Below are 25648 nucleotides of genomic sequence, written 5' to 3'. Positions count from 1 at the left end.
TGTAATAACGTCGCGCTAACCGCTACTCTTCCATAACTTGCCTTTATCTAAACTGCTGTACTCACCTGGGTTATTTGATGGTACAGTGTGGAGGGAGATCAAATCCATGCTGTACCTGCATGGCAGAATTTGTTAAGTCCAAAGCAGAATAAAACGCTTAACTGCCCCGTGATATTCCTGCCCTGGGGATACATGATAGAACAGTGTAATGACTTCCTCCATCTGTGCTTTAGTTACTAATTGACGATTTGACCTCTGATTTCCAGCCCACAGCCAGCACTACGGCTCCGAGACCAGGGCGGTTCGGGCAAAGAAAATATCCAATGTTAAAGTAAAGAAATATAGAACAAACCCTGGAATAAATAATATTGTAAACCCTTAATGGGGATGGATGCAGATGATGTGTTCTGGGCATTTGCAATTACAGGTGATTAAACTAGAAAGATGTACAATTAAAATCATTAAATTGTAAGGGCTTCAGACAGAACAATTTTTGAGGTAGAGCTCTGAGAGGTGCCAAGGGACTGAAAATGAAGCTGTAAAAAAAAATAAACTTTTTCCAGATGTAACGAGTCAAATAAAACCAAGCTTGGGGGGTGCTGTAGCTGAAAGGCTTATTGGTCACACTGGATTGTGCTTTTAAAAGAAACACATACCCTCTGACTGTGACTGTAAATGTAGAGAGTGTCTACCATGCAGTCAAATTGGCATATCAGATTGGCACATCCAGGAAAGCCCAGCTCAAAATGTTAGGTTGGCTGTAACATTTTTTTTTCAAATGAGCAAAATGTATTTGGGAAGTTGTTTTTGGGGGTGGGGGGGGTGGGTGGTCACTGTGGGAGGGTTAATGGATAGAAATGATAAAAAGATTGTCTCTGACCATTTGTATTTAGGTAATATATATAAGGCTGTTGTAAAAGAGTACTGTATAGCCAGATCCACCTGTTGTACATTAATACTTTGAAATATCTGGAGTACTGTGTGAATAAATTTTAGCAGATGTAATATAGAAGTTTTCTCTCTCTCTTATTCTGGAAGACAATGTGACAGGACATGGGAGGAGATGGTTAGAAATTCCAGATTATTTGAGAGGCTTGGTGGGAGGTGCCCTCAAAAGATCAGCTCCTCAAATTCAACAGTATTCTGAAGGTGATGTTCATTTGTCTGTCAGGCAGCAACATAAAATCACCATGAAAATGCAGTGCAATTTCAGAATCGTGATGTACAGAATGAATCAGCTGATTTAATGCCCTTCAATGTGATTTCCCCTCTTTACCCTTCTGCCACCACCTGATTTCCCAGATCCACTGTCTTTAACATTCTCCCTGTTTTTGATTCCAAAGAATTACTTTCTCTTGTGAAGACTGCACAATATTTCAAATTCAGAGGCTTTCTTGCCTAAGGAGTTTATTTTCTTATGTTTTAAGGATGCACACTGTAAAATGAAATAAAATATTTTGCGTTCTGGAATACTCTTAACTATTTGCTGGGACTGCATTTTGTTGTAAAACAGTAACTGCACTTCCATCAAAACTCCTTCCCATTTAAATACAGCTGCCCTTGGAACAGGAAAACACATGTTTGGCTAGGATGCAGACATTCTGTTATCCAGTTGAAACCTGCTAACTTTAGTGTAAGGTCATGAAGAGAATTCATGAGAGATTTACTGAGATGAGAGGATTTAGCTATGAGAAACTAAGGTTCAAAAAATACCTTATTTAGGAAATTCTGATGGAGGGATCCAAAATGGAGACCTTCTTTGACAAGGAAAAATTTGTTCTAAAGAATAAATAACTGGTGTGCACTGAATATTCAGCTTCAAATATGTAGATGGATATAGTTGCCTCTGCTGAAACATTGGAGGAATTGGATGATGTAAGGGCTTTAAGAGGGAATGCATCATATGAGAAGGGCAGCACAGTGCTGCAGTTAGCAGAGCCACTGCCTTGCAGTGCCCGAGGCCTGGCCTCAATCTTGACCGTGGGTGCTGTCTGTGTGGAGTTTACATGTTCTCCCTGTGATTGGGTACTCTGATTTCCTCCCACGTCCCAAAGACATGCAGATTGATAGGCTAATTGGCCACTGCAGATTGCCCCCAGTGTGTAGATGTGGTAGAATCTGAAAGTAGTTAATGAGAATGTGGGGAGAATAAAAAATAAGATTAATGTGGGATTGCACAAGGAGACATGAGATTCTGCAGATGCTGGAATCTGGAACAACACAATGCTGGAGGAACAGCAGGTCAGGCAGCATCTGTGGAGGCGGAATTTGTTGAGATGCAGCGTAGGGGGATGAAGGTAAAGCCCCTGCTAATGATGGAGTGTTCTGCCTCAGTGGAAGGTCAGAGGGTATAGTGAAGGCATGGCAGGGTTTGGAGCTGGGGTCCATGGATGCTGCCTGACCAGAGTTCCTCTAGCATTTTGTGTGTTGATGTAGGATTAGTGTGGATGGGTGGTTGATGGTGCAGACTGGTGAGCTGAAGAGCCATTTCGATGCTGTATCTCTGTATGACCCTGAGAAAAGTAAAAAGGGGTGGCAGAAAATGCTGGAATATTCAGCCCATCAGGCAGCATCTGTGGAAAGGAAAGTTGCAACATGCCCAGATGCAAAATTATGGAACAGCACTTTTTAAAATTTTATTTACAATGTGGTAACAGGCCCTTCTGGCCCAACGAGTCCGCGCCATCCATTTTAAACCCAAATTAACCTACCTGTACGTTTTTGGAATGTGGGAGGAAACCGGAGGAAACCCACGCAGACACGGGAGAACGTACAAACTCCTTACAGACAGCGACGGGAATCGAACCCCGATCGCTGGTGCTGTAATAGCATCACACTAACTGCTACGCTACCGTGCTGCCCACAATCTGGTCATGTTGCAGCCTTTCAGCCTTGATAGCAAATTCTCCAACTTTAAGTGACTTGCTTTCTCTATATGTATCAGAACTGGCCAGTGCTGCTGTAGGTCATCCTTCTGTTTTTCTTCCTCTTTATTAGCACAGCCTGACCTGCTGGGCATGTCCCACACCCTTACTATTTGCAACACATTACATCTTCTACCTGCCCCATTGACTGGAGGTCCATATAACTTATCAAACAGCAACCTTGGTCTTGCCTATCAGAGGTTCCCTTTTGTCCAATCCATCCTTCCCTCACCTTATCTGTAACTTAATAGAAACTTGTTTTCCCTCTTTCCCACTTCTGACAAAGGATCTGTTTCTCTCTCCACAGAATGGAGACTGACATGGTATTCCTAGCATTTTCTGTCTCAATTAAAAGTTGAGTTATATTTGTACAACAACTTATCTCAAACAATCCGATGTTATTTCATAAATTCTTTCCTTGTAATCTGTTCCCTTACATGAGTTGATTATCTGCCCTGCTCCTAGCATCCACCTACTCTAGTGGTAACTTAAGTAGCCATTTTACTTGCCCACTATCTTTTGGCTGTGGGAGGAAACCACAGCACCCAGAGGAAGAATGTGAAAACTCCATATGTACAACATTGGAGGTCAGGATTAAGTAAATGGTAATGACCACTTAATCTAATTATGTTGATATTTGATGATTGTTGGCCCAGTATCATGTTCCTTTTCCCATGGGATATTTAGCAATTAACATCCATGCCATGTCAAATTTTGGTGCAGATTGTTTATACAGATTCCTACCATAAATGGTGTGAAGTGATGCAGCTTCATACTCCCTTGCTTGACCATGAGCCCAACATTGGAATACAATTGGGAAAACAACTGAGCTGTTGAGTGCAACAGCAGGATTTATGCAGATAGGAGTTTCTCTGTGTAACATGGAGCAATCTCATCAAACAACAAATCCATCGTGACTTTCAAAATATGGGCAGCTGTAACTACCCTACAACTCATGCAGATCCTGGTGCTAGAATGTGATTTGTGCCACATTATCCACAGTGCCAGCAACCCATTCCATTTTGTCTACTAAATGGATGACCTCGCACTTGTTTGTTATATTCCATCAGTAGCACAGTCCAAATTAATAGATGGGAAACTGAAAGTTTCTCTGTCAAATTTGGAGTTGGATCGAGGCTTATGCCAATTCTTGCTTGTGTGTTGGATTGGGGCTTTTGCCAAATCCGTCAGGGCATGAGGGGTGACAATCCAAGGCAGCAGGGCCTCTTTGTATATGGACAACATTGCTGCCTTCTGCTCAGACCCCTTGTTGGTCCACAGATTGATCAGCATCTGTGACAAGTTTGAACTGGCCTCAGAAGCCCAGAATCTCTGCAGCAAGAGCAAGTTCTTTGACAACGGGTACAACTGATCTTCTGTTCCCTTCACCATATGGTCTGACTTCTTGAGGTGCTGGGAATTTAGTTTTGAGAAGCCACAACATGTGGCAAGAATTGGCTGGAGCAGATAGCCAAGATGTAACAAGTTGGGAATGTGGAAGCAGTGCTCCCTCTTGATGGCAGGAAAGACCCTGGTTATAAGGTGCAAGGTGCTCTTGGTGTTGCTGTATGTGGCATGGGTGTGACACCCTATTCCTGTGCCACAGCAGTCACCCCAGTTATCTTGCATTTCATTTGGACATCCAAAATGGGTTGCATCCTAATGGTCACTTTTGTGTGTGGCTGCATCAAGCTGTGTGTGCTGCTGTCCATATCCTGGGCAGCGACATACCATGAGGCGCTGTACTTTATGGGTGGATCCCAAGGATACATAGTGAGACAAACACCAACTGCTGCTGGAAGATCATCAACTTGAAAGATGCACTTTAGTCTGCTGGAAACTCATCGGTGCAAGGAGAAATCCACAAGTGAATTCTGCCAACTGGCAGATTCCAAGGTGCACGAGTAGATACTGAGGGACGCACTGGAGCCCTATAAAGGCTTTGTGGGGATTTACTGCCATTGGACACTGTGGGACTGAGCCTTGTGTCAAAGTCCCTCAAATGTTTCACTGATGCTATATTTAAGGAGGAACCTTTGTGGCTTTGGCACCTTGTAAGGGAGTGTGTTAAATTGCTAGTACAATGAATGCAGATAATGACATACCCAATTGTACTTACTGTATATCTTATGAATAAAGTATATTTTTGGGAAAAAATCCATCTCCCATGGCTTTGCCCATTCACTCAACCTGTGTATATTCCCTTGAAGATCAGCTGCATCATCCTCAAAGCCCATGCTGCCACCTAGCTTTGTATCATTAGCGAACATGTAAATATTACACTTGATATAGATTGTGAAAAGTTGATATACCACCTCCCAATCCAAATAGCATTCATTTATGCTATTACCATCTATAAACCAATCATAAATCCATGCCACTATATTACCCACAAGATCATTTACTCCTATGTTCTTTAATAACCTCTTGTGTGGCACCTTGTCAAAGGCTTTCTGAATGGAGACATACACCACCTCCAGCCCCTTTATCTATTTCCTAGTTACATCTCCAAAATGTTAACACATTTGTCAAACATGATTTGCATTTCATAATTCCATGTTGGCGGTGCCCAATCCTATTATTATTTTCTAAGTATTATAGATTCCAGCATTTTCCCCACTACTGAGGTCAGGCTAACTGGTCCATAGTTCCCCGTTTTCTCCCTCTATTAAATAGTGGCATTGCCGTTGCTATTTTTCAATCTATGGAAACTATTCTAAAATCTATGGAATTTTGGAAGGTGTCCACCAGTGTATGCACAATTTCCATAGCCAACATCCTAGAATGAAACTCATCAGGTAGAGATTTATTTGCTTTCAGTCCTGTTAATTTCTCCATTAATATTTTATTACTAATGCTAACTTCTCATTCGTTGCAGATCTGTAATTCTCTACTATTTCCTGGAGACTTTTTTGTGAAGGGGGACACAAAATCTGTTTCTCTAACTTCTTCTGTTTCATTCTTTAAGGAACTCACATTTGACATGTCTTTTTATTTTTACATATCTATAGAAGCTCCTACACTGCTATCCCACTAGCCTACTCTTCTATTCTGCATTTCCTGTCCTTGTCATTATTTTGATTTTCTTTTGCCAGCTTCTGAAATTTTCCCAGTTCTTGGCTTCCTACGTTGGCAACACTTTTTAAGATGGTATTCGATTAAAAGAAAAAGCATGAAGTTCTCTTGATAGCCACAGCTGGGCCATTTTCTGTGCTTTTTTCCTTAACATGGGATAAATATTACTTGCAAACTTTTTTTTAAATGTCAACTGTTTTTCGTTTACTGTCATATCTTTTGAATGTGGCATCACAGCCTTTGAAACTCACTCTCATGGCTAAAGAGAACAGAAGCTAAGCTATAGTATAACCACTACATTCATTTTTACTCCCCTGTGTTACTCTATGACTATGACTTCAATGGCCCCTTGTACCACAGCGTTGTTATCAGTTTGCTCATCCATCCTGCAAACTGCTCTCATGCACAAAGACCACAAGAACCTCACACCTGCTGGGCAAATGCAAGGGCTGAAGCTTCCGCAGTACCATCTTCAGGATCTCCACACCTGCCTCATTTGCGTTCACATTTTCCTGTCCCTCTGACGAGTTCTAAAGTTCTTAAGAGCTTCTTGGAATAAAATATCACCATTAACTCTCCCCACCCCGGATGCACATATGTGTCCGGATCTCAGACTCCAGCTCATTCACTCTGAACAGAATTTCCTTGATCTGCACACATTTGCCGCAGATGTGGTCGCATGATCCTATTGGTTGCCATATACAACATCAACCCTCACATACGACAGTTCCAACATATTACCTACCCTGCCATTGTCTGCCTTAAAATATTTGTTTATAAAAATTACTTAATTCTGTCCGCCTTAACCTCACTGAAGCTTCTTATTCCCAAGGTTCACACTCAGTGGACGGTGCAACTCGGAGAACGCTATACTAAAACACGTTAAACTGTACTCATTTTATTTTCCAGGAATCAGTACTTTTGTGGTGTGTGGGATCCACAGGGAACTGGCTGGCCTATTTACACCTGCTGTCGCACTTTACAGAAGAAAAAACATTTTACTATAATAAACTAGTACTAGCTAAAACATTTTTTTATGTTCGGGAAGTAACTGGTTCTCTGGCAGTAACAGCCAGTTGACGGGGTCACTGTGCCATAAAGCCATTGTTTGGACAGAGCTATTCACAAGCACTGTTCACAAACGCTAATCAATGTGCTGGGGAAGCATGGTCAGTGTTTTCCTGGGGCTCACATTTAAGGATGGAAAAGAGAGACCTGTTGCCAACTACATGCCTTTCGTTCCCAGAAATAAGAATGATTTCCCGACCAATCTATTCCCCAAGCTCGGGTTTGCTCAGTGGACACAGGAGAGGATTCTGTTATTTCAGGAGGATCGAGGTCAATCTTGGAAGGCTGGCAACTACCTGGACAGTTAGGAGAGTCTCTTTGGTACTGTCCACCCACTCCAGGCTTTCGGCATCTCAGTATGTGTTCGTGAAACATTAAGCGCGGAGACCATCTCTCCAAAAACTGCCCATTATCCTTCCCTGGATGGACGCCCTTTTGCTCCAGGATGAGCGGCGGTGGGTCTTCCACGATCCCTGAATGCACCGCGACGCTGCACGGTGCTCGACTCCAGGGCGGCGAGTCCTCCAACTGCCCGACATGCACCGCGCCTGGAGCTATCCAGGCGCTTCGGTCGTGTTGCTAAGGGCCACTGGCTGTTTCATGGCTCCGACTTTTGGGCGCGGAGAGCCGGCGGGGGGACAGGGGCCGGCGTGTGAGGTAAGCGGTGGCGTTCGGCACGTTAGATTACCGAGAACAGCCTGGGGGTGGGGTGGGGTGGGGTGGGGTGGGGTGGGGTGGGGTGGCGGGGGGAAGGTGGTATTGGCATTGGTTTATTATTGTCGCTTGTACCGAGGTACAGTGAAAAACTTGTCTTGCAAACTGATCCTACAGGTCAATTCATTACACAGTGCAGTTACACTGGGTTAGTACAGAGTGCATTGATGTAGTACAGGTAAAAACAATTTAACAGTACAAAGTGTCACAGCTACAGAGAAAGTGCAGTGCAATAAGGTGCAAGGTCACAACAAGGTAGATCGTGAGGTCATAGTCCATCTCATTGTATAAGGGAACCGTTCAATAGTCTTATCGCAGTGGGGTAGAAGCTGTCCTTAAGTCTGGTGGTATGTGCCCGCAGGCTCTTGTATCTTCTACCCAATGGAAGAGGAGAGAAGAGAGAATGTCCCGGGTGGGTGGGGTCTTTGATTATGCTGGCTGCTTCACCAAGACAACGAGAGGGTCCAAGGAGGGGAGACTGGTGTCCATGATGCACTGGGCTGTGTCCACAACTCTCTGCAGTTTCTTGCGGTCCTGGGCATAGCAGTTGCCGTACCAAGCCGTGATACATCCAGCCCTGGCCCAAGCCTGATCTTGAAGTCTTTTCCACGGCTCAAGCCCCACACAGCAGGCAATCGCGCCCCAATCCCTCTCCACGATCCCATGGGTGGATGCTGGGGCATTATAGAAATACGCACCCTTTCCCCCCCACCAAGTTACCTTGGTGACGTGGCTGGAAGGTGCCAGAGACTTCTCTTCAGGTACTGAGGCCAATCTCCTTCAGGGGAGGTTACATCAGGTAGCCGCAGAGGACCAGGACTGGATTCTTGAGAAATCGGTGCACAGCCGACGTGGTCCTGAGTCAAACAGAACTGGAAGGGTTCAATTTCGCTTGTCAGTCTCTTAACACCCACCCTCAGGTCATCCAAAACTCGACTGCCTGTATCACTCAGTCCCACTGTTTGCTGGTTCCCGGGAGCATCGCACTTATAAGATTCTTTCTCTTCGGATGCTTTCAGTGGCTCATTCTTTCCTGTATAGAAGAACACCAAGCCTCATAAGACAAAAACATGGTCCAAAAGAAATAAGTGCCTCTTGAGAGAATAGAGATGGAGAGACTGTCAAATTCTGTGGGAAGCTTCTGGGCTAGCAAGATGAGTATAGAAGTGATATTTTCAATAAATGGAGAAAAATGTAAAATAAAACATGTTGAAATTTATAATAATGCAAAGAAATAATCTTAAGATTAAATTGGAATACAAGAAGTAGAATCCTTGTATGTAACCCTCACCAATTTTTATCAATGTACCATAGAAAGCATCCGTTCCGGATGCATCACGGCTTGGTATAGCACCTGCTCTGCCCGTGACTGCAAGAAACTGCAGAGAGTTGTGGACACAGCTCAGCACATCAAGGAAACCAGCCTCCCCAGTCTATACTTCTTGCTGCCTTGGTAAAGCAGCTAGCATAATCAAAGACCCCACCCACCCCAGACATTCTCTCTTCTGCCCTCTCCCATCGGGCAGAAGATACAAAAGCCTAAAAGCACATACCACCAAGCTCAAAGACAACTTCTACCCCGTTGTTATAAGACTATTGAGTGGTTCCCTAGTATGATAAAATGGACTCTTGACCTCACAATCTACCTCATTATGACCTTGCACCTTATTGTCTACCTGCACTGCACTTTCTCCGTAACTGTAACACTTCATTCTGCATTCTGTTATTGTTTTACCTTCTACTACCTCAATGCACTGTGTAATGAATTGATCTGTATGAATCGTATACAAGTTTTTCACTGTACCTCAGTACATGTGACAAAATTAAACCAATTTACCAATTTAAAAAATCAAGTTAGTCAAAATAACAGCACTATTCATAGGATCATTGAGGGAATTGAATCATTATTATTTGTATCTAGCGGGCCACAAATTAAAACAAGTCAGAAGATATGTGGGGCAAATGGAACTAGCTTAGATGGGAATCTTGGTCAGCATGGACCAGTTGGGCCGAAGGGCCTGTTTCTGTGCTGTATGATTCTATTACTTCGGGCCCTACAATGCTTTGAGATCACCTCTGTTATTCTATCTTCTTAATATTGATAGTTGAGCTGTATTAATGAATGGTTAGTAATGTTTTCTAAATCCTCCCAGTTGATCAATAAATAAGGATGATTGAATGAACAGCTTTGATCCCAGAACTACCACCTTAACTGTTCTGGATGATGTTACCAGTTGGGAGCTGCAGTGGTCCTCTACATTCATGGGGTTTGTGAAGACATTAGGACAGGAAACCTGCTGTTGTGGCATTTAAGAGGTGAAGGAAGGATTGGCTGTGATGCCGCTTATTGTCATTTAGCATGGTAGCACTCTGTATGCAGGCTTTCAAATCAAAGAGTGGCTATGTAGGTGAAGTACAATGGACATTGGAATGGGAAGAGACATCAGTTCGGGAGAGTAGAATATATCCAGTTACTTTTTTACTAAAAAACTCCATCTTCCCTCTGAGATGTATCCTTTCAAGGCAAACTAGGGAGCTCTGCTTGGTGCCCCAGATTTGTTCATCAGCTGCAATCAGTAGATTATCTGGCCTTCTGTTTTAAGAAATCTTGCCGTGCACAAATGGATGTTGAGGCACTTCAAAGCTTTCACTGGCTGCAGAATATCCTGAGGTGATGAAAACATTACATAAATGCAATATTTTTCTGTGTTGACTCACAGTCCTTGGATTATTCTGTCAGCATGTCAGTAATTGTGAAATAATGAAACAGTAGTGCGTGGCATGTGCACAACATCTTTGACAGTGTGAAGTGCCTTGTGTGCTGGTAATGGCAGTTTGTGAATTGTCCTCGTGCTTGGAGATGGGATAAAGTGTAGCAGTCACTGTGATACTTGTGTGCATCAAGTGGTTTGTTTCTTGAATTCTATGAAAGGTGGACATGTCAGGTAGCTCAGCAAGCACTGATCTGGTATTGCATAATTCATTCAAAACAGGGAGCCTTTTGGCTGAGGATTCCTGTTGATGTTCACCCAAAATGTCCATCCCTGTCAAATGCTATTAAACCATGGGAACATCTCAAATGAGTTGATCCCTGAGGTCATTTTTGACTAGAAACTTAATTAGTTGAATTACATAATTCCATAGCTACAGCAACCCTTTATGAGAGAGAATTCCAGATTTTCATTATCTATTTTACATAAAGAATCGTCTCATGATTTCACTTCTGAAAGGCCAAGCTCTTGAACTGGGGTTCATCATCATGTATTAGCAACTGATTCTGAGAAACTTGCAGGTAAAATGAGAAGGAATGAGGATTGTGTCTCTGTTCTCTTGACTTCCACCCCCACCAACTGCAGGAAATACTTTCTCAGACATGGACTTCAACTTGTACACAACAGGAAAGACCACTGCTACTTTTGTTTTGAAAGTAATTGTTCAGATTCCCGTGCTAATGGATTCGGGGTTGATACCAGTGAACAAGGCATATGATGTTTGACAAAGGTCTGAATAAGTGATCAATGGGCATTCTCCACTTCGCTGTGTTCTGACTTGCTATAAGTATAATTCAATGAAGTCCAAAGCCTAATCAGGGTTACATTGTGAAATGGAAGGTCAGGCAGGGTTATCCCAGTTATGAAGGGTTAACATTAATTATCCAACAGCAACAAAAGATACTTCATTCCTTTGTTTCTGCTAGGATGATCTGAATAGTTCCCCAGGAATGAGTTCCATGTTGTGATGTCAGTGAGTAGGGTCCTACTCTCCTTGATGTGCTGGTAGATTTTCTAGGAAGAATCTGCATTGTTCACATGGAAGCTTGGACACATGGGAGATGTGTTCAACAGACAACAGCCCAGCTGAAGTTGAACATGTGTGCAGATGAAATTTGAATCATGTAGAGATTGTAAAAAGTGCTGTGTAAATGGCAGTTTTCCCTTAAATTGTCTTTTCTAAAAGTTGAAATTATGGAAGGAAGCAATTCAGCCAGTGCCTGTTACCCAGTTAGTCAATACCCTCTGCTCTTCCCCATAGCCTGCAAATTGTTTCCCCAAAGTTCCCTTCTGAATGTTTCTATTGAATCTGCTTCCACTGCACTCAGGCAGTGCCTTCAGATCATAACAAAGTTTCCTCATCTCCTTTCTGGTTCATAAGTCTCCTATCAATGAAAATTGCTTCTCCTTATTTACCCTGTCAAAACCCTTAACGATTTTCAACACCTCTGTTTCAACTGTCTTTTTCTTTCTTTGCTCTAAGAAGTACATTTCCAGTTTCTTTTAATGTTTCCACATAACTGCAGTCCCTCAATCCTGGTCCATTTCCTCTACACCCTTTTTAGTCTGTTCTTTTTCTCAACAGATCCTGAAACGGTTCACCCTAGAAACAGGGCACCCTGGTGACTTTCATGACAATGCATAATAACCCATCTGGATGGGCATCTCCCCGTGATATCCTTCATTTATGTCAACTAGGGCGATGCTGGACAGACGACAAAAAGGTGGGTCTGGAAGCTGGAAATGGCACCACTACTCAACCAGAGGATAAGCTTCTCATGTAGTGAAACCATGGGTTGTGCCATTTGGTGGGATGGGGTGGGGAGGATAAGCAAACGTGAAGTGGGGAGGTCGGCAGCCCTGAGTTACACTGTCTTCCAATGGACAGCAACAGAAAGTGTACCACACATGATCAGCACCAACCCTTGGTGACGGGTCGCTGAACTTCATGTACCAAGCCTGCTGGACATAGCTTTAGAGATTTAACTGAATCTACTCACTAGATTCTTTGTCCATTTTTGCCAATGCTAGTTTCTGATTTTTGTAATTCTTCCAAGGATTTAAATTTCTCTCAATGAAATTTTCATTATTAATCTAGTGCAGATCCTCGATGTATAATTTCACAAGTAATGTATCCCCTCTCCCTGTCAAATGTCCTGGAAATCATTTATTTGTCAATCACCAAAATGGAAGCTGTTGTTCAATGCTCTCTTGCTTCTGAGTTATAAGATTTTTTTATATTAAAACATCACATAATTAAATTTAATACCATCCATTCCAAATTTCACTATTGACAGTTCTGTTTGCTTTACTTTAGGTGCTGTCGTGCGGCATTCCTGGAGCTTTGAGAGATCAGTCAGGACTCCATTATACCTGCTTGTGCTGCTGATCTCCCCTGGTTCCTCCACATGAATTCTAGGATGCAGCAGCCTGCACAGCAGATCAATGATTCTGGGAACAAGGTACCTTTAGGTGTTCTTCCAACCTGGGAAAGTCATTAACATTAGGTACTTCCAGCTGCATACATTTTGTTTGTTGCACAGTCCAACTGTTATGTGAGAATGGGTGATCAGATTGAACTGCTAGTGCACAACACCTCAAACCTGGTCCCTATTGAGGACAGCAAAGCCCAGCCAGAGGACAAGAAGGAGTCCACACCATTCCATAGTGACACTGTGAAGTACCCCCCTGAACAGCTGGGCCATGGGGTCCCAGGAGTGGAGGCACCATTTATCCCAAGACCCCCGATGAAACCCAAGCCTCGTCGGCAGAGCAGGTTGCAACATCTGCACTCACTGGAAAGTATGCAGAGCAACCGGAAGGCAAAAATCAGGAGCAGTGAGGAGAGCTCTTCTGAACACATCGACACTGACTCTTCGTGCGGTTCTCTCTATGGGGACTTCTCAGGCTCTCCCATGCCATGTCTCCAGGACAGATCCACAGTGGCTTCCCAGAAGCTCTTGTCTCGAAGTAACAGCAGCAGCAGCAGCAGCAGCAGCAGCATGCGAGATTGTGACATCAGCCAGTCAGCCAGCAGCATGACAGAGTACAGGAACAGCCCCAACCCCTTGGATTCCGAGCCCAAACAACCCTCCAGTGATAAAACAATATCATCAGCCAGGAGGAGGCTGCCTCCAGTGGTGCACACCAAGCCTCTCCCTCCCATCACCGTTAATATAGAGTCACCAGCACTAAGGACCAGTAATCGGATCGACTCGGATTATGCAGATTACATTCACGTGACCAGGAAGGAGCTGTCAAACCAGCACAACCATTTTTATTCCCCATCCCAAGGGACTGAGGACAGTCGATCCTCTTTCTCCATGTCTTCTTCAAGCAGTATCTTGTTTCCTGTCCGTTCAGAAGATCTTCGGAACAGGTAGTGTATCTCTTCAATTGGGGTGGAAAAAATTGAGAATTACTGTGTGTTAAATCCTCTTATCTGTGAATGGTCTGTAGGATTTGATGTGTCAGCTTTAGCTTAATTGGTTGCATTCTTACCTCAGAGGCTCAAGTCACGCTCTAGTGACTAGAGAACAAAACTTAGGTTTACACACCTGTGCAGAGGACTTGAAAACTTAAATGCTGTTGTATTGAATAAGCAGCAATTATTCAATAAAACAGCATAGACTGGCACCTGGTCTATCCTGTGAGATGGACGTAAAGGATTTTGAGCAGGCTCTTTTCAGGAAGACGGGAGTTCTCCACAATGTTGTATCCATTGTTTATTCCTCAACAAAACAGATAAGCTGTTCATTGTGGGAGTTTGCTGTCTATAAATTGGTATTAGTATTTCTTGCATTTCTTGGTTTACTGTGCAATCAGTTTGCTTCTGGTCTTTCGTTTATCTTGTCACTTCATTCTGTCAGTTTGCTGCTGCTCTGCCCTTTGAGGCTGGGTCCTTTCGCCAAGTGTTCTGAAGGATTCCATCACCACCACTACTTCCATTCTCCAGAGCACTGTGGTACTGAGACCTTTTCTTCACCCCACCCCTCAATCTAAACTGCAGAAGTCCTGTACTTGTGTCCTGATCAAAATAATATACAGTTACCAGGAAGTAGATTCATGTCTGCATAAACCAAGGAGGTTCTTTTGATCCAGACACAGCAAATATATTTGTTCATGGTGATGATCTACTTCCTGATCCTTTTCCTACTTGTGATATTTATATTGAGAAGGCAAGGTAAGGGGCAGTTCCCACATTCTAGGAGGATACACAGCTTGAAGGAAGTTGGGACAAGTATGAGATGTGTTTGTAACTGGGTGATGGGCTTTATACACACTTGCAGAAGGAAAGTGTGATGAGATATTGCACTGTTCTAGGCGCCTGAAAAGGGATCAAAGTGTAAGGTGGATGAATACAATGATGATGAAGGAGGGCAAATGGTGTGCAGGAAAGACTACTAGGAGCTGAAATAGTCAAATAACATTGAGAATTACAGTGACTACTACACTATGTCTGCACTTTAATATATTCCTCTGTGTCTCCACAGGAGTTACCTGGAGGGTAGTCTCCTGGCCAGTGGAGCACTTTTGGGAGCCAGTGAATTAGATCGTTATTTTCCTGATAGAAGGATCCGAGTGTTTATTGCCACCTGGAACATGCAAGGCCAGAAGGTGAGTAACTGTAACTGTCAGAAAGAGAGCAAAGATAAAAACCTCCAGGATGAGAAACTTTCAGCCTGAATATGGAACAGCATTAAGACCAGTCAGCATACTTACTCGCCTGGCCAGTTTTGTGTGGAGGTTTGGGATGCCCAATGAGATCTCCCTGTCTTACCTGGGCAAATCACCAAGTTGCCAAGCAGTAAGAGCCTGGACACTCCTGGTCCTGATTAAGGCTGCCTATGACACTACAGTGGCCGAAATAAGTAAAACAGCTAAAGATCCTGCTCCTGAATGCAATTAAGTGATATCCACATCAACTTCTTTTCCCACCTCCACCATCCTGTTAGAAAGCATATGCATATGGGCATTAAAAAGAAAATACGTAGAAGATTATTTAATTCCCTGCAAAGTACTCTGGGATGTCCTGTAAAAAACATTGTACTGTACTGGTGAAAGCTTTTTCTCACTTGTGCCACAGTGGTGAAAGCCAGCCTGTTCTAACTGGTGTTTCCACTCTTTCCCAGGAGCTCCCGGATACGCTGGATGATCTGCTGCTGCCCTACGACTGTCACTACATCCATGACTTGTATGTCATCGGGACTCAGGAAGGAATCCCAGACAAGTAATAGCAACAGAACATCATGAGCCTTATCCAGTGTCTTGCAACTTCTCAATCAATTCCTCTTTTCCCCTCCCCTTGCTTCCACTACCCCCCACTTCCCCGTAAGAAGTCTTTCATCATCTATCCCCCATTCCCCATATATGGTAAAACATTAATCCAAGGTGCTCACTTTGAGTAGTCTGGACTACCTCCAGCCTAGATGGCACTGGAGCTAACTGATCTCCTTCCACAGCCTGAGACCAGCAATTTAAACATCTTCTGGTATTGGGCTGGGGGTTCTAATCAAACTCTGGATTCTATTCCAAGTCTGAATGGGTCTTTGGAATGGATTTCCCAACTGAGCCAGGGATGGTGCCACTGCCAGGTTTCTGCATTTCTTTCTGCCTTAACAGCCACTTTCCAGGCTCATTCCTTGAATTACCTAATTTCATTTTTTTCCCTTTGCAAAGGAGAGAGTGGGAGATTCGCCTGCAGGAGATTCTGGGGCCTTACTTTGTATTGCTGTACTCGGCAGTACATGGAGTGCTGCAACTCTCCATGTTTATCAGGAGAGACCTCATCTGGTTCTGTTCAGGTGAGTGCTGAGAATTGAGGACCATTCCCTGCTTAGAACCAACTAAATTTTAAAGCAAAATGCCATGGGTGCTGGTAATCTGAATTAAACATGATAAAGCTGACAATACTCAGCAGATCCTGCAGAAACAAATCGGCTGAAAGTTCTTTGACCTGAAGCATTAAGTCTTCTTTCTCCGTCTCCAGGCCTACTTCTTTGGCAAGGATTTCCCCATCCCCCACTGATGACCCCTTCTCTAGCCGTAAGCCCTCTTCCTCCTCTTGGACACCTCGTCCTGGCCTTCTGCCCACTCTGGATCTCTTCATTTCTAACTGCCGATGGGTGGTCTGAACTTCGCCACTCCCCTCACCTATTCCAACCTCACCCCCTCTGAATGCACTGCCCTCCACTCCCTCCGCACCAATCCTAATATCACTTTCAAACCCGCAGACAAGGCCGGTGCTGTTGTAGTCTGGCGGATGGACCTTTACATTGCCGAGGCCAAACGTCAACTCTCAGACACGTCCTCTTGCTTATCCCTCAACCTGGACCCCACCAAGGAGCATCAGGCCATTGTCTCCCACACTATCATTGACCTCATTGCCTCCAGAGACCTCCCCTCTACAGCTTCCAACCTCATAGTTCCCCCACCCCACACTGCCTGTTTCTACCTACTACCCAAGATTCACAAACCCAACTGCCCTGGTAGACCCATTGTTTCTGCCTGCTCCTGCCCCACTGAACTTGTGTCCTCATATCTTGACTCCATTGTGACCCCCTTGGTTCAGTCCCTTCCCACCTACATCTGTGATACTTCGCATGCTGTCCATCACTTCAACAACTTCCAGTTCCCCGGCCCTGACCGTCTCATTTTCACCATGGACGTCAAGTCTCTGTACACTTCCATCCCCCATCAGGAAGGCTCTCCGTTTCTTTCTCGATAACAGGAACAACCAGTTCCCCTCCACCACCACCTTCCTCCGTCTGGCAGAACTGGTACTCACCCTTAACAACTTTTCTTTCGGCTTCTCCCACTTTCTCCAAACTAAAGGTGTAGCCGTGGGCCCCAGCTATGCCTACCTCTTTGTCAGCTACGTGGAACAGTCCATGTTCCAAGCCTACATCGGTAACACTCCCCAACTCTTTCTCTGCGACATTGATGTCTGCATTGGGGCTGCTCCCTGCGCCCGTGCTGAGCTTGTCAATTTCATCAACTTTGCCTCCAACCTCCACCCTGCCCTCAGATTCACTTGGTCCATCTCTGACACCTCTCTCCCCTTTCTGGATCTCTCTGTCTCCATCTCCAGAGACAGATAAACCACAGACATCTTCTACAAACCCACTGACTCCCACAGTTCACTACACCTCTTCCCACCCTGTCACTTGTAAGGATGCCACCCCCTTCTTCCAGTTTCTCCGCCTCTGCCACATCTGTTCCCACAATGAGGACATTAGAGATGTCCTCCTTTTTCAGTAACCAGGGTTTCCCTGCCATAACCATCAATGCTGCCCTTGCCCGTATCTCCTCCACTTCCCACACGTCTGCCCTCACCCCCTGCCCCCGCCGACATAACAGGGACAGGGTTCCCCTTGTCCTCACCTACCACCCCACGAGCCTCCGTATCCAACACATCATTCTTCATAATTTCCACCACCTCCAATGGGATCCCACCACCAGGCTCATCTTCCCCTCACCCCCTCTCTCCACTTTCCGTAGGGATTGCGCTCTCTGCGACTCCCTTGCCCACTCATCCCTCCCCACTGATAACCCCCCTGACACTTATACCTGCAACTGCACCAAGCGTTACACCATTCAGGGTCCCAGACGATCCTTCCAGGTGAGGCAGCGCTTCACCTGTGAGTCCGAGGGTGTCATTTGTTGCATCCGGTGCTCCCGGTGCAGCCTCCTGTACATCAGTGAGACCCAATGCAGATTGGGTGACCACTTCTTTGAGCACCTTTGCTCCACCACAACAGCCAGGACCTCCTGGTGGCCACCCGTTTCAATTCCACATCCTACTCCCATACTGACATGTCTATCCATGGCCTCCTCTACTGCCTTGTTGAGGCCAGACACAGGTTGGAGGAACAACATCTCATTTTCCGTCTTGAGAGTCTCCAACGTGACGGCCTCAACATCGATTTCTCTAACTTCCGGTAACTCTGCCCTTTTTCTTCCCCACCCCCCACTCCTTTGTCTTCCCTTATTCCTGTGGCTCCCTTCCCGCCACCTTGATGACCTGCTCATCTCCTCTCTTTGCCTCCCCCATTCTTTATTCCATGGTCCACTACCCTCTCCTACCGGATTCCTCCTCCTTCAGCCCTTTGCCTCTTCTACCTCTCAGCTTAGTACATCTTCTCTCCCTCCCCCACCCACCTACCTTCCCCCCTCTCACCTGGACTCACCTATCACCTGAACTCACCTCTCCCCTGCCTGCGTGTGCTCCTCCCCCTCCCCCCATCATCTTATTCTGGCTTCTGCGCTCTTTCTTTCCAGTCCTGATGAAGGGTCTCGGCCTGAAACATTGACTGTTCATTTCCCTCCATAGATGCTGTCTGACCTGCTGAGTCCCTCCAGCACTTTTTGTGTATTGCTCCAGATTCCAGCATCTGCTGAATTTTTTGTGTCTCCAGTCTATTTCACTTTGTTTGGCCCATGTGCAGATTGCAGAGAAGGAGAATTGGGGAGGGGATTGCATGGTGTAGGACAGGGAAAGGATTGTGCAGGATAGGAGTTGGGGGTTTGGTTAGGGGGAGAATTTTGCCAGGGGTGGGAGGATTGATGGAATAGGCAGGTAGCTCATGCATTGTTCAGTAATGGATGACGGATAGTTTGGGCAGATGGGACGTCAGAGGATATTGGCAAGTTTGGGGGTAGAGCTGGTGATCAATAATATCGGGAAGGATAAAAATGGCCCACATAGGATGGAGTCCTTTAAGCTGAAGCAGGCTTTACCCTCAGGCTGAGACTTGCTTCAGTGATGTTATAGGCCTTGTATGTGCAACAAAATGTTGCGCACAATGCCACACAAGTATTACACAGTTTGCCATCACTACCTGTGTGCCTTTATACACCAACAGGCCATGCATTCAAAAATTCTAGCAAATATTGTTGCACATTTTCCATTCTGGCCTAAAAGCTTGAGTACCATTATTCTACACACTCAGAGCAGCTTAATAGCACAGGTTAGATACAGAGTAGAGCTCACTCTTCACGATCCATTGAAAATTCCTAAGAGAGGTAAAGTTCGGGTTAGATATAATGTAGATTCTCGGGTGTCAAGCTGTGAGCTGGTGCAGGTTTGTCACTGAGTCCATTAGGACAAACCAATATTTAAGAACTGATGTGGTTCTGTGCAGGATGGAATAGTGTAAGGATCATCAGTTTGAAAGTTTACATTATATGTCTATTTGTTCCTCCCTCAGAGGTGGAACAAGCAACTGTGACAACTCGGATCATCTCCCAGATCAAGACGAAAGGAGCTGTGGGGATCTCATTTACTTTTTTTGGGACATCCTTCCTCTTCATTTCTTCTCATTTTACCTGTAAGTTTCTCAATCTGTTGCTAATCTAGAACATAGAACAGTACAGCACAGGAACAGGCCCTTTGGCCCACAATGTGGCACTGAACTAATTAAATTAGTAATCAAATGCCCAACTAAACTAATCCCTTCTGCCTTCCGTATCCTTACATTTCCTACACATTCATGTGCCTAAGACCTTCTTGAATGCCCCTATCGTATTTGCTTCCATCATCACCCCAGGCAGTGCATTCCAGACACCAACCACTCTCTGTTTAAAAAAAAAACTTGCCCTACACATCTCCTTTGAACTTGCCCCACACATCTCCTTTGAACTTGCCCCCTCTCACTTTAAATACATGCCCTCTGGTATTAGACATTTCAACCCTAGGAAAAAGATACTGCCTGTTTATCTATGCCTCTAATAATCTTATAAACCTCTATCAGGTCTCCTCTCAGCCTCTGCTGCTCCAGAGAAAACAACCCAAGTTTGTCCAACCTTTCGTTATAGCTTATGCCCTTTAATCCAGGCAGCATCCTGGTAAACCTCTTCTGCGCACTCTCCAAAGTCTCGACATCCTTCCTATAATGGGGGCAACCAGAACTGAGTGCAATACTTCAGATGCGGCCGAATTACAGTTTTATAAAGCTGCAGCATAACTGCCTGACTCTTGAACTCAGTGCCTCGACTAATGAAGGCAAGCATTCCATATGCCTTTTTTTTAACCACCCTATCAACCTCTGTAGCCACTTTCAGGGAGCTATGAACTTGGACCCCAAGATCTCTCTGCTCATCAATACTGTTGAGGGTCTTGCCACTAACAGCGTACTGTCTCTTTACATTTGATCTCCAAAGGTGCATCACTTCACATTTGGCCGGGTTAAACTCCACCTGCCATTTCTCCACCCATATCTGCAATTGATCTATATCCTGCTGTATCCTTTGCCAGTCTTCTACACTATCCACAACACCACCGATCTTCGTATCATCTGCAAACTTACTAACTCACCCATCTACGTTTTCATCTAGGTCAATAAATAATATCACTAAATAAATCACTAACAGCAGGGGTCCCAGCATGGATCCCTGCAGAATAGCACTGCTCACAGACCTCCAGCCAGAATAGATCCCATCGACCATTATCCTCTGTCTTCTATGGGCAAGCCAATTCTGAATCCAAACGGCCAAGTCTCTGTGGATCCCATGCATCTTAATCTTCTGAATAAGCCTCCCATGAGGGACCCTATCAAACACATTACTCAAATCCATGCAGACAACATCTACAGATCTACCTTCATCAATCACCCTCGTCACCTCGTCAAAAAACTCAATCAAGTTAGTAAGACACGACTGCCCCGCACAAAGCCATGGTGACTGTCCCTAAGTAGGCCATGGTTTTCCAAATGCTTATAAATCCTATCCCTAAGAATCCTCTCCAATAACTTTCCTACCACTGACGTGAGACTCATCGGTCTATAGTTTCCAGGATTATCCCTGTTTCCCTTCTTGAACAATGGAACAACATTAGCTACTTGCCAGTCCTCTGGGACATGCCTGTGGCTGGGGAGGACACGAAGGTATTGATCAAGGCCCCAGTAATCTCATCTATTGCCTCTCTCAATAACCTCTGGTATATCCTATCAGGCCCTGGGGAATTATCCACCTTAATGTTCTTTAAGAGACCCATCACCACCTCCTTTATCTCGAAATGCCCTGGCAAATTAGCACACTCCACACTGATCTCCCTATCCTCCACGTCCTTCTCCTTGGTAAGTACTGATGCAAAGTACTCATTAAGGACCTCGCCCACATCCTCTGCTTCCAAGCACATGTTCTCTCCTTTATCCTTAAGTGGTCCTACCCTCTCCCTAGTTAACCTCTTGCTCTTGATGTATGTATGGAATGCCTTGGGATTCTCTTTAATCCTACTTGCCAAGGAGTTTTCATGGCCCCTCTAGCTCTCCTAATTCCCTTCTTGAGTTCTTTTCTGGCTTCTTTATAATCCTCAAGGGCTGTGTTTGATTTTAGCTTCCTAAGCTTTACAGATGTTTCCTTTTTCTTCTTGACTAAATTCACCGCCTCTCTTGACATCCAAGGTTCCCTGACCTTGCCATCCTTGTCCTTCCTTCATCCCTGTCCTGTACTCTGTGCAGTTGGTCTTTAAACACCATCCACATGTCAGATGTGGAGTTGCCCAGAAACAACTGTTCCCAATTAACTGTCCCTAGTTCCTGCCTAATGCTCTCATAATTTGCCTTGCTCTAATTTAATACTCTCCTGCCAGGTCCATACTTATCTATAGCTATTTTAAAACTTAAGGAGTTATGATCACTGTTCCCTGACTGTTCTCCCAATATAGGAAGATAAACCCCAGATCATGGGCTAAGTCCTACAACATATGATTGGAAAGGATCCAATAGAAGAGATGGCACAGAGGTTGTACCTTGAAAGCTGGTAATTATTTTTTAAAGGCCACAGGAAGACAGGTATTGAGTTGGAGTTAATGACCCTACATTCCTAAATCCTAAATAAAAGTCAGAGGGACCAGACTTTTATTAATTCATTTTTTGGGATCTGCTCACCCCTCATTGTTCGTGAGAAGGTGGTGGTAAGTCACTATCTCAATCACTTCGGTCCTTCTGGTGAAAGTATTCACACAGTGCTGCTGTGTATTGAGTTCCAAGATTCAATCCTATTAAGAATGAATGAACTGCAAAATATTTCCAAGTCAGGATGCTGTGTGACTTCAAGGGGGACCTGCTGCCTGTGGTGGTGTTCCTAAGCACCTGCTACCTTCCTCTTTCTTGGTGATGGAGATTGTCGGTTTGAAAGGTGTTGTCACAGTTGCCCATGTGAATAACCGCAGTGCATTTTGTAGAAGTGCTGGATGGGGTACCAGTCAAGCAGGCTGCTTTCTCCTGGATTGCCTCAAGCTTCTTGAGTTGTTGGAGCTGCAGTCATGCTTACGAGTGCACAGTGTTCCATTACTCTCCCAATCGTTGCCTTGTGTATGGTGAAAAGGCTTTGGGGTGTCAGGTGAGTTGCTCACTGCAGGAGATCCAGCCTCTGACCTGCTTGTGTAACCACATTATTAATGTCCCACATGCCTAAAATCGGACTCAAACTCAGAATCTTCTGAGTCAAAACTGCTACCCAATGGTTATTCCATTTTCACTGTTTTAAATTTCTCTGCTGTTTTAAAAGTGGTGTTACATTCTTATTGAAGGCAGTAACACAGTAGAGGTGAAAGTATGTTTTAGTGAAGTTCTGAGGAATTAGCAGTAAAATGCATCACACATTCATTTTGATCTCTCTCTCTCTCTCTCTCTCTCTCTCGCTCAGCTGGGCCAGGGAAGGTTTATGAGAGGATGCTGGACTATAATAAAACAATAGAAGCCCTAGCACTGCCAAGAATCGTTCCCGACACTAACGTCTACAGATCTGACCCAAGTGAGTACTCGCATTTTAAGAAAAAGCGATTTGCAGAGTGGAATAATAAAGTGAGCTGGATTAATCTCGGAGGGTTATTGGATCCTGTTGGAACGTCAGTGCATGTATGCATGCATGCATCTTGAGCTCACTGTTATACCTCTCTTGGTCAACTTCCTGACACTTGGCAGACTGCATTGCCAGGACATTCTGCCAGTTTAGAACCTCAAACAAAGTGGAAGAACCAGGGCCAGACCAACATGTTTCTCTTACCATTTCCCAGTGACTCAGCTTAAAGAACTGAATCCTTACCTGAAGCATGAGAGAACAGGCAACAACTGTGGCCCTGAGAAAGTGAACACCCTTGTACTTGTTTTCCTATCATCATGATATAAATAAGCCTTTCATTATCCACTGTAATACTTTAATTTGTTAGAATTATGCAGAGAAAGATAACGCAAAAAGCGAATGAGCAAAATAATTCCTGGTGTTGGTTGCAATAGAAGCAACAGAGAAAGTCCCCTGCTTTTTGTTTATTACTCTGTGATCTTTTGCATCCATCTGAGAGCAGATGATGTCTCAGTTTTAATATTTTACCTGATAAGAGTCCAGAAGTGGGACTTGAATGTTTGGCATTCATTGTGTATTGCCTGTGAACCAGGCTGATGCCATCTATGATGGGGTCTCATAACTTGATAAAACCAGAAGTAAAGATTTTTATTGTTTCTTTTTAACTTCTCACTTGCTGTAGATGATGTGACCACCCGGTTTGACAATGTTTTCTGGTTCGGTGACTTTAACTTTCGGCTGGATGTAAAACGAGCAGTGATCGATGAGCTTCTGCACAGCAGCACCAAGGATAACCTCTGCTCTATTCTCCATTATGATGAGTTAACCAAGAAGCTACAGGAGGGTAAGATGAATTGTGAATCTTCCACCAACTTGAGTTAGGCGGCAGGGTGTGGGCCAGTCAAGGCCTCCGACTTAATGGGGAACAGGTAACATGGCACCGTCTCTCATTAGGGTGAGAGTCACTGTGGTACAAAGTTCAGTGCAATCAGCACCCTCCATTACCTCACTTGTCTTTTGTATGTGAGGTGAGGCAGTGTGTTAGCAGATGATGTGCCAGCTGCTGCTCATGCAGCTCTTTTCAATACACATCCTGGTGTACCAGAGAGACAATATTATTAAAGACCTTTGAAACTCACTTACCTGATCTTTCCTTGTTTCACAGGCTCTGTTTTTAAAGGGTTCAAAGAAGCCGAAATAAATTTTCCACCCACCTACAAGTTTGACATTGGATGTGATGTGTATGACAGTAGTGCAAAGAAAAGGACTCCCTCTTATACGGTAAATAATCAATGGGAGGAGTTTATTTCTGTAGGAATTTCAGGCTATTACCCGTCTTCCTGCTTATTTATTCTTCTGGTCAGCTGAGATTGTTCTTATACCAGAAAACATTAAAGGGTGATTCAATAGAGGTATTCAAAATAGAGGGATTTTAGATTGAATAAAACAAGGAAGGCTTTCCACTGGGAGGAGAGTCAATAACCAGAGGAGGCACATTTAAGAGTGGTATCAGCTGAACCATTTTTTTAATACAGCCACTTGCTACTGAGAGGGTGGAGCAAGATGATTCAGTAATGATGTTCAAAAGTGAACTCAATGCACATTTGAAAACAAAACATTTTAGCTTGTTAGGAAGTTACACATGATTAGACAGCTCTTTCAAAGACTGAATTAGCAGGACAGTGAAATTGAAGGAAATGGCTGTTTCACAGCAAAAGTGTACTTTTGAAATTAGGTCACGGTCACAATGTAGGAAAGGTGGTTGCCAATATGCAACCAGCAAATTCCCTCAAACAACAATGTAACAAACATTGTTGGAAGGGCTTAAAGAAACTCCAGTCTACTTTCCATTGAGATCTTGATTTCATATCAAATCCAAAAGGCAGCAACTTGGACCCTCTTATTCCTCTCATTCTTGCAGGATAGAATCATATACAAGAGTCGGCAGAAAGGTGACATTCTTGTGGTTAAGTATGGCTCCTGCACCTCCATCAAAACCTCAGACCACAGACCCGTGTACTGCTTCTATCAAGTCAAGATTCGACCTGGAAGAGATAAGTGAGGCATTGTTTTTCCCCCACTTACTCTTCTATCTTGCTCGCATTCACTTTTTGTGGTCTTGTGGAATCCTAAGTGAGGGAGGGCATCTTGAGATTTCTTCTCAGCATCCATGCACGTTGTCTTCTTTTACTGGGTCCTTGACAACCATCTTTGGGAGAAAAGAGGGCCCCCTTAAAGACCATCATGTGGGGAAAAAAAACTGGGCACCGAAAACAGTTTGTGTGAAACAGA

General features: G+C 44.3%; 2 protein-coding genes across 3 annotated transcripts in view; both read left to right on the top strand.

Annotated features, from left to right (window-relative positions):
• sec16a (SEC16 homolog A, endoplasmic reticulum export factor) overlaps positions 1-3115 on the top strand; it is a 62682-nt gene extending 59567 nt beyond the window's left edge. Inside the window, exon 30 of the mRNA XM_052037474.1 lies at positions 267-3115. Within this exon, the coding sequence (XP_051893434.1) occupies positions 267-335 (69 nt within the window). The 3' untranslated portion in view covers positions 336-3115. The remainder of the gene's footprint in view (positions 1-266) is intronic.
• A 4495-nt stretch (positions 3116-7610) lies between these two features.
• inpp5e (inositol polyphosphate-5-phosphatase E) overlaps positions 7611-25648 on the top strand; it is an 18719-nt gene continuing 681 nt past the window's right edge. Inside the window, exons 1-11 of one of the 2 annotated variants that reach the window (XM_052036926.1) lie at positions 7611-7724; positions 12138-12276; positions 12870-13931; positions 15046-15169; positions 15685-15782; positions 16232-16356; positions 19762-19881; positions 23201-23308; positions 24039-24200; positions 24522-24637; positions 25278-25414. In XM_052036926.1, coding sequence (XP_051892886.1) covers positions 13114-13931; positions 15046-15169; positions 15685-15782; positions 16232-16356; positions 19762-19881; positions 23201-23308; positions 24039-24200; positions 24522-24637; positions 25278-25414 — 1808 coding nt within the window. In that variant the 5' untranslated portion in view covers positions 7611-7724; positions 12138-12276; positions 12870-13113. The remainder of the gene's footprint in view (positions 7725-12137; positions 12277-12869; positions 13932-15045; positions 15170-15684; positions 15783-16231; positions 16357-19761; positions 19882-23200; positions 23309-24038; positions 24201-24521; positions 24638-25277; positions 25415-25648) is intronic. The other variant, XM_052036927.1, reaches the window with a different exon arrangement.

This window comes from Pristis pectinata, chromosome 23 (assembly GCF_009764475.1).
Source record: "Pristis pectinata isolate sPriPec2 chromosome 23, sPriPec2.1.pri, whole genome shotgun sequence".
Classification (NCBI taxonomy): domain Eukaryota; kingdom Metazoa; phylum Chordata; class Chondrichthyes; order Rhinopristiformes; family Pristidae; genus Pristis; species Pristis pectinata.
Note: the sequence above shows the minus strand (reverse complement) of the source record. Positions and strands in the feature narration are given on the sequence as shown.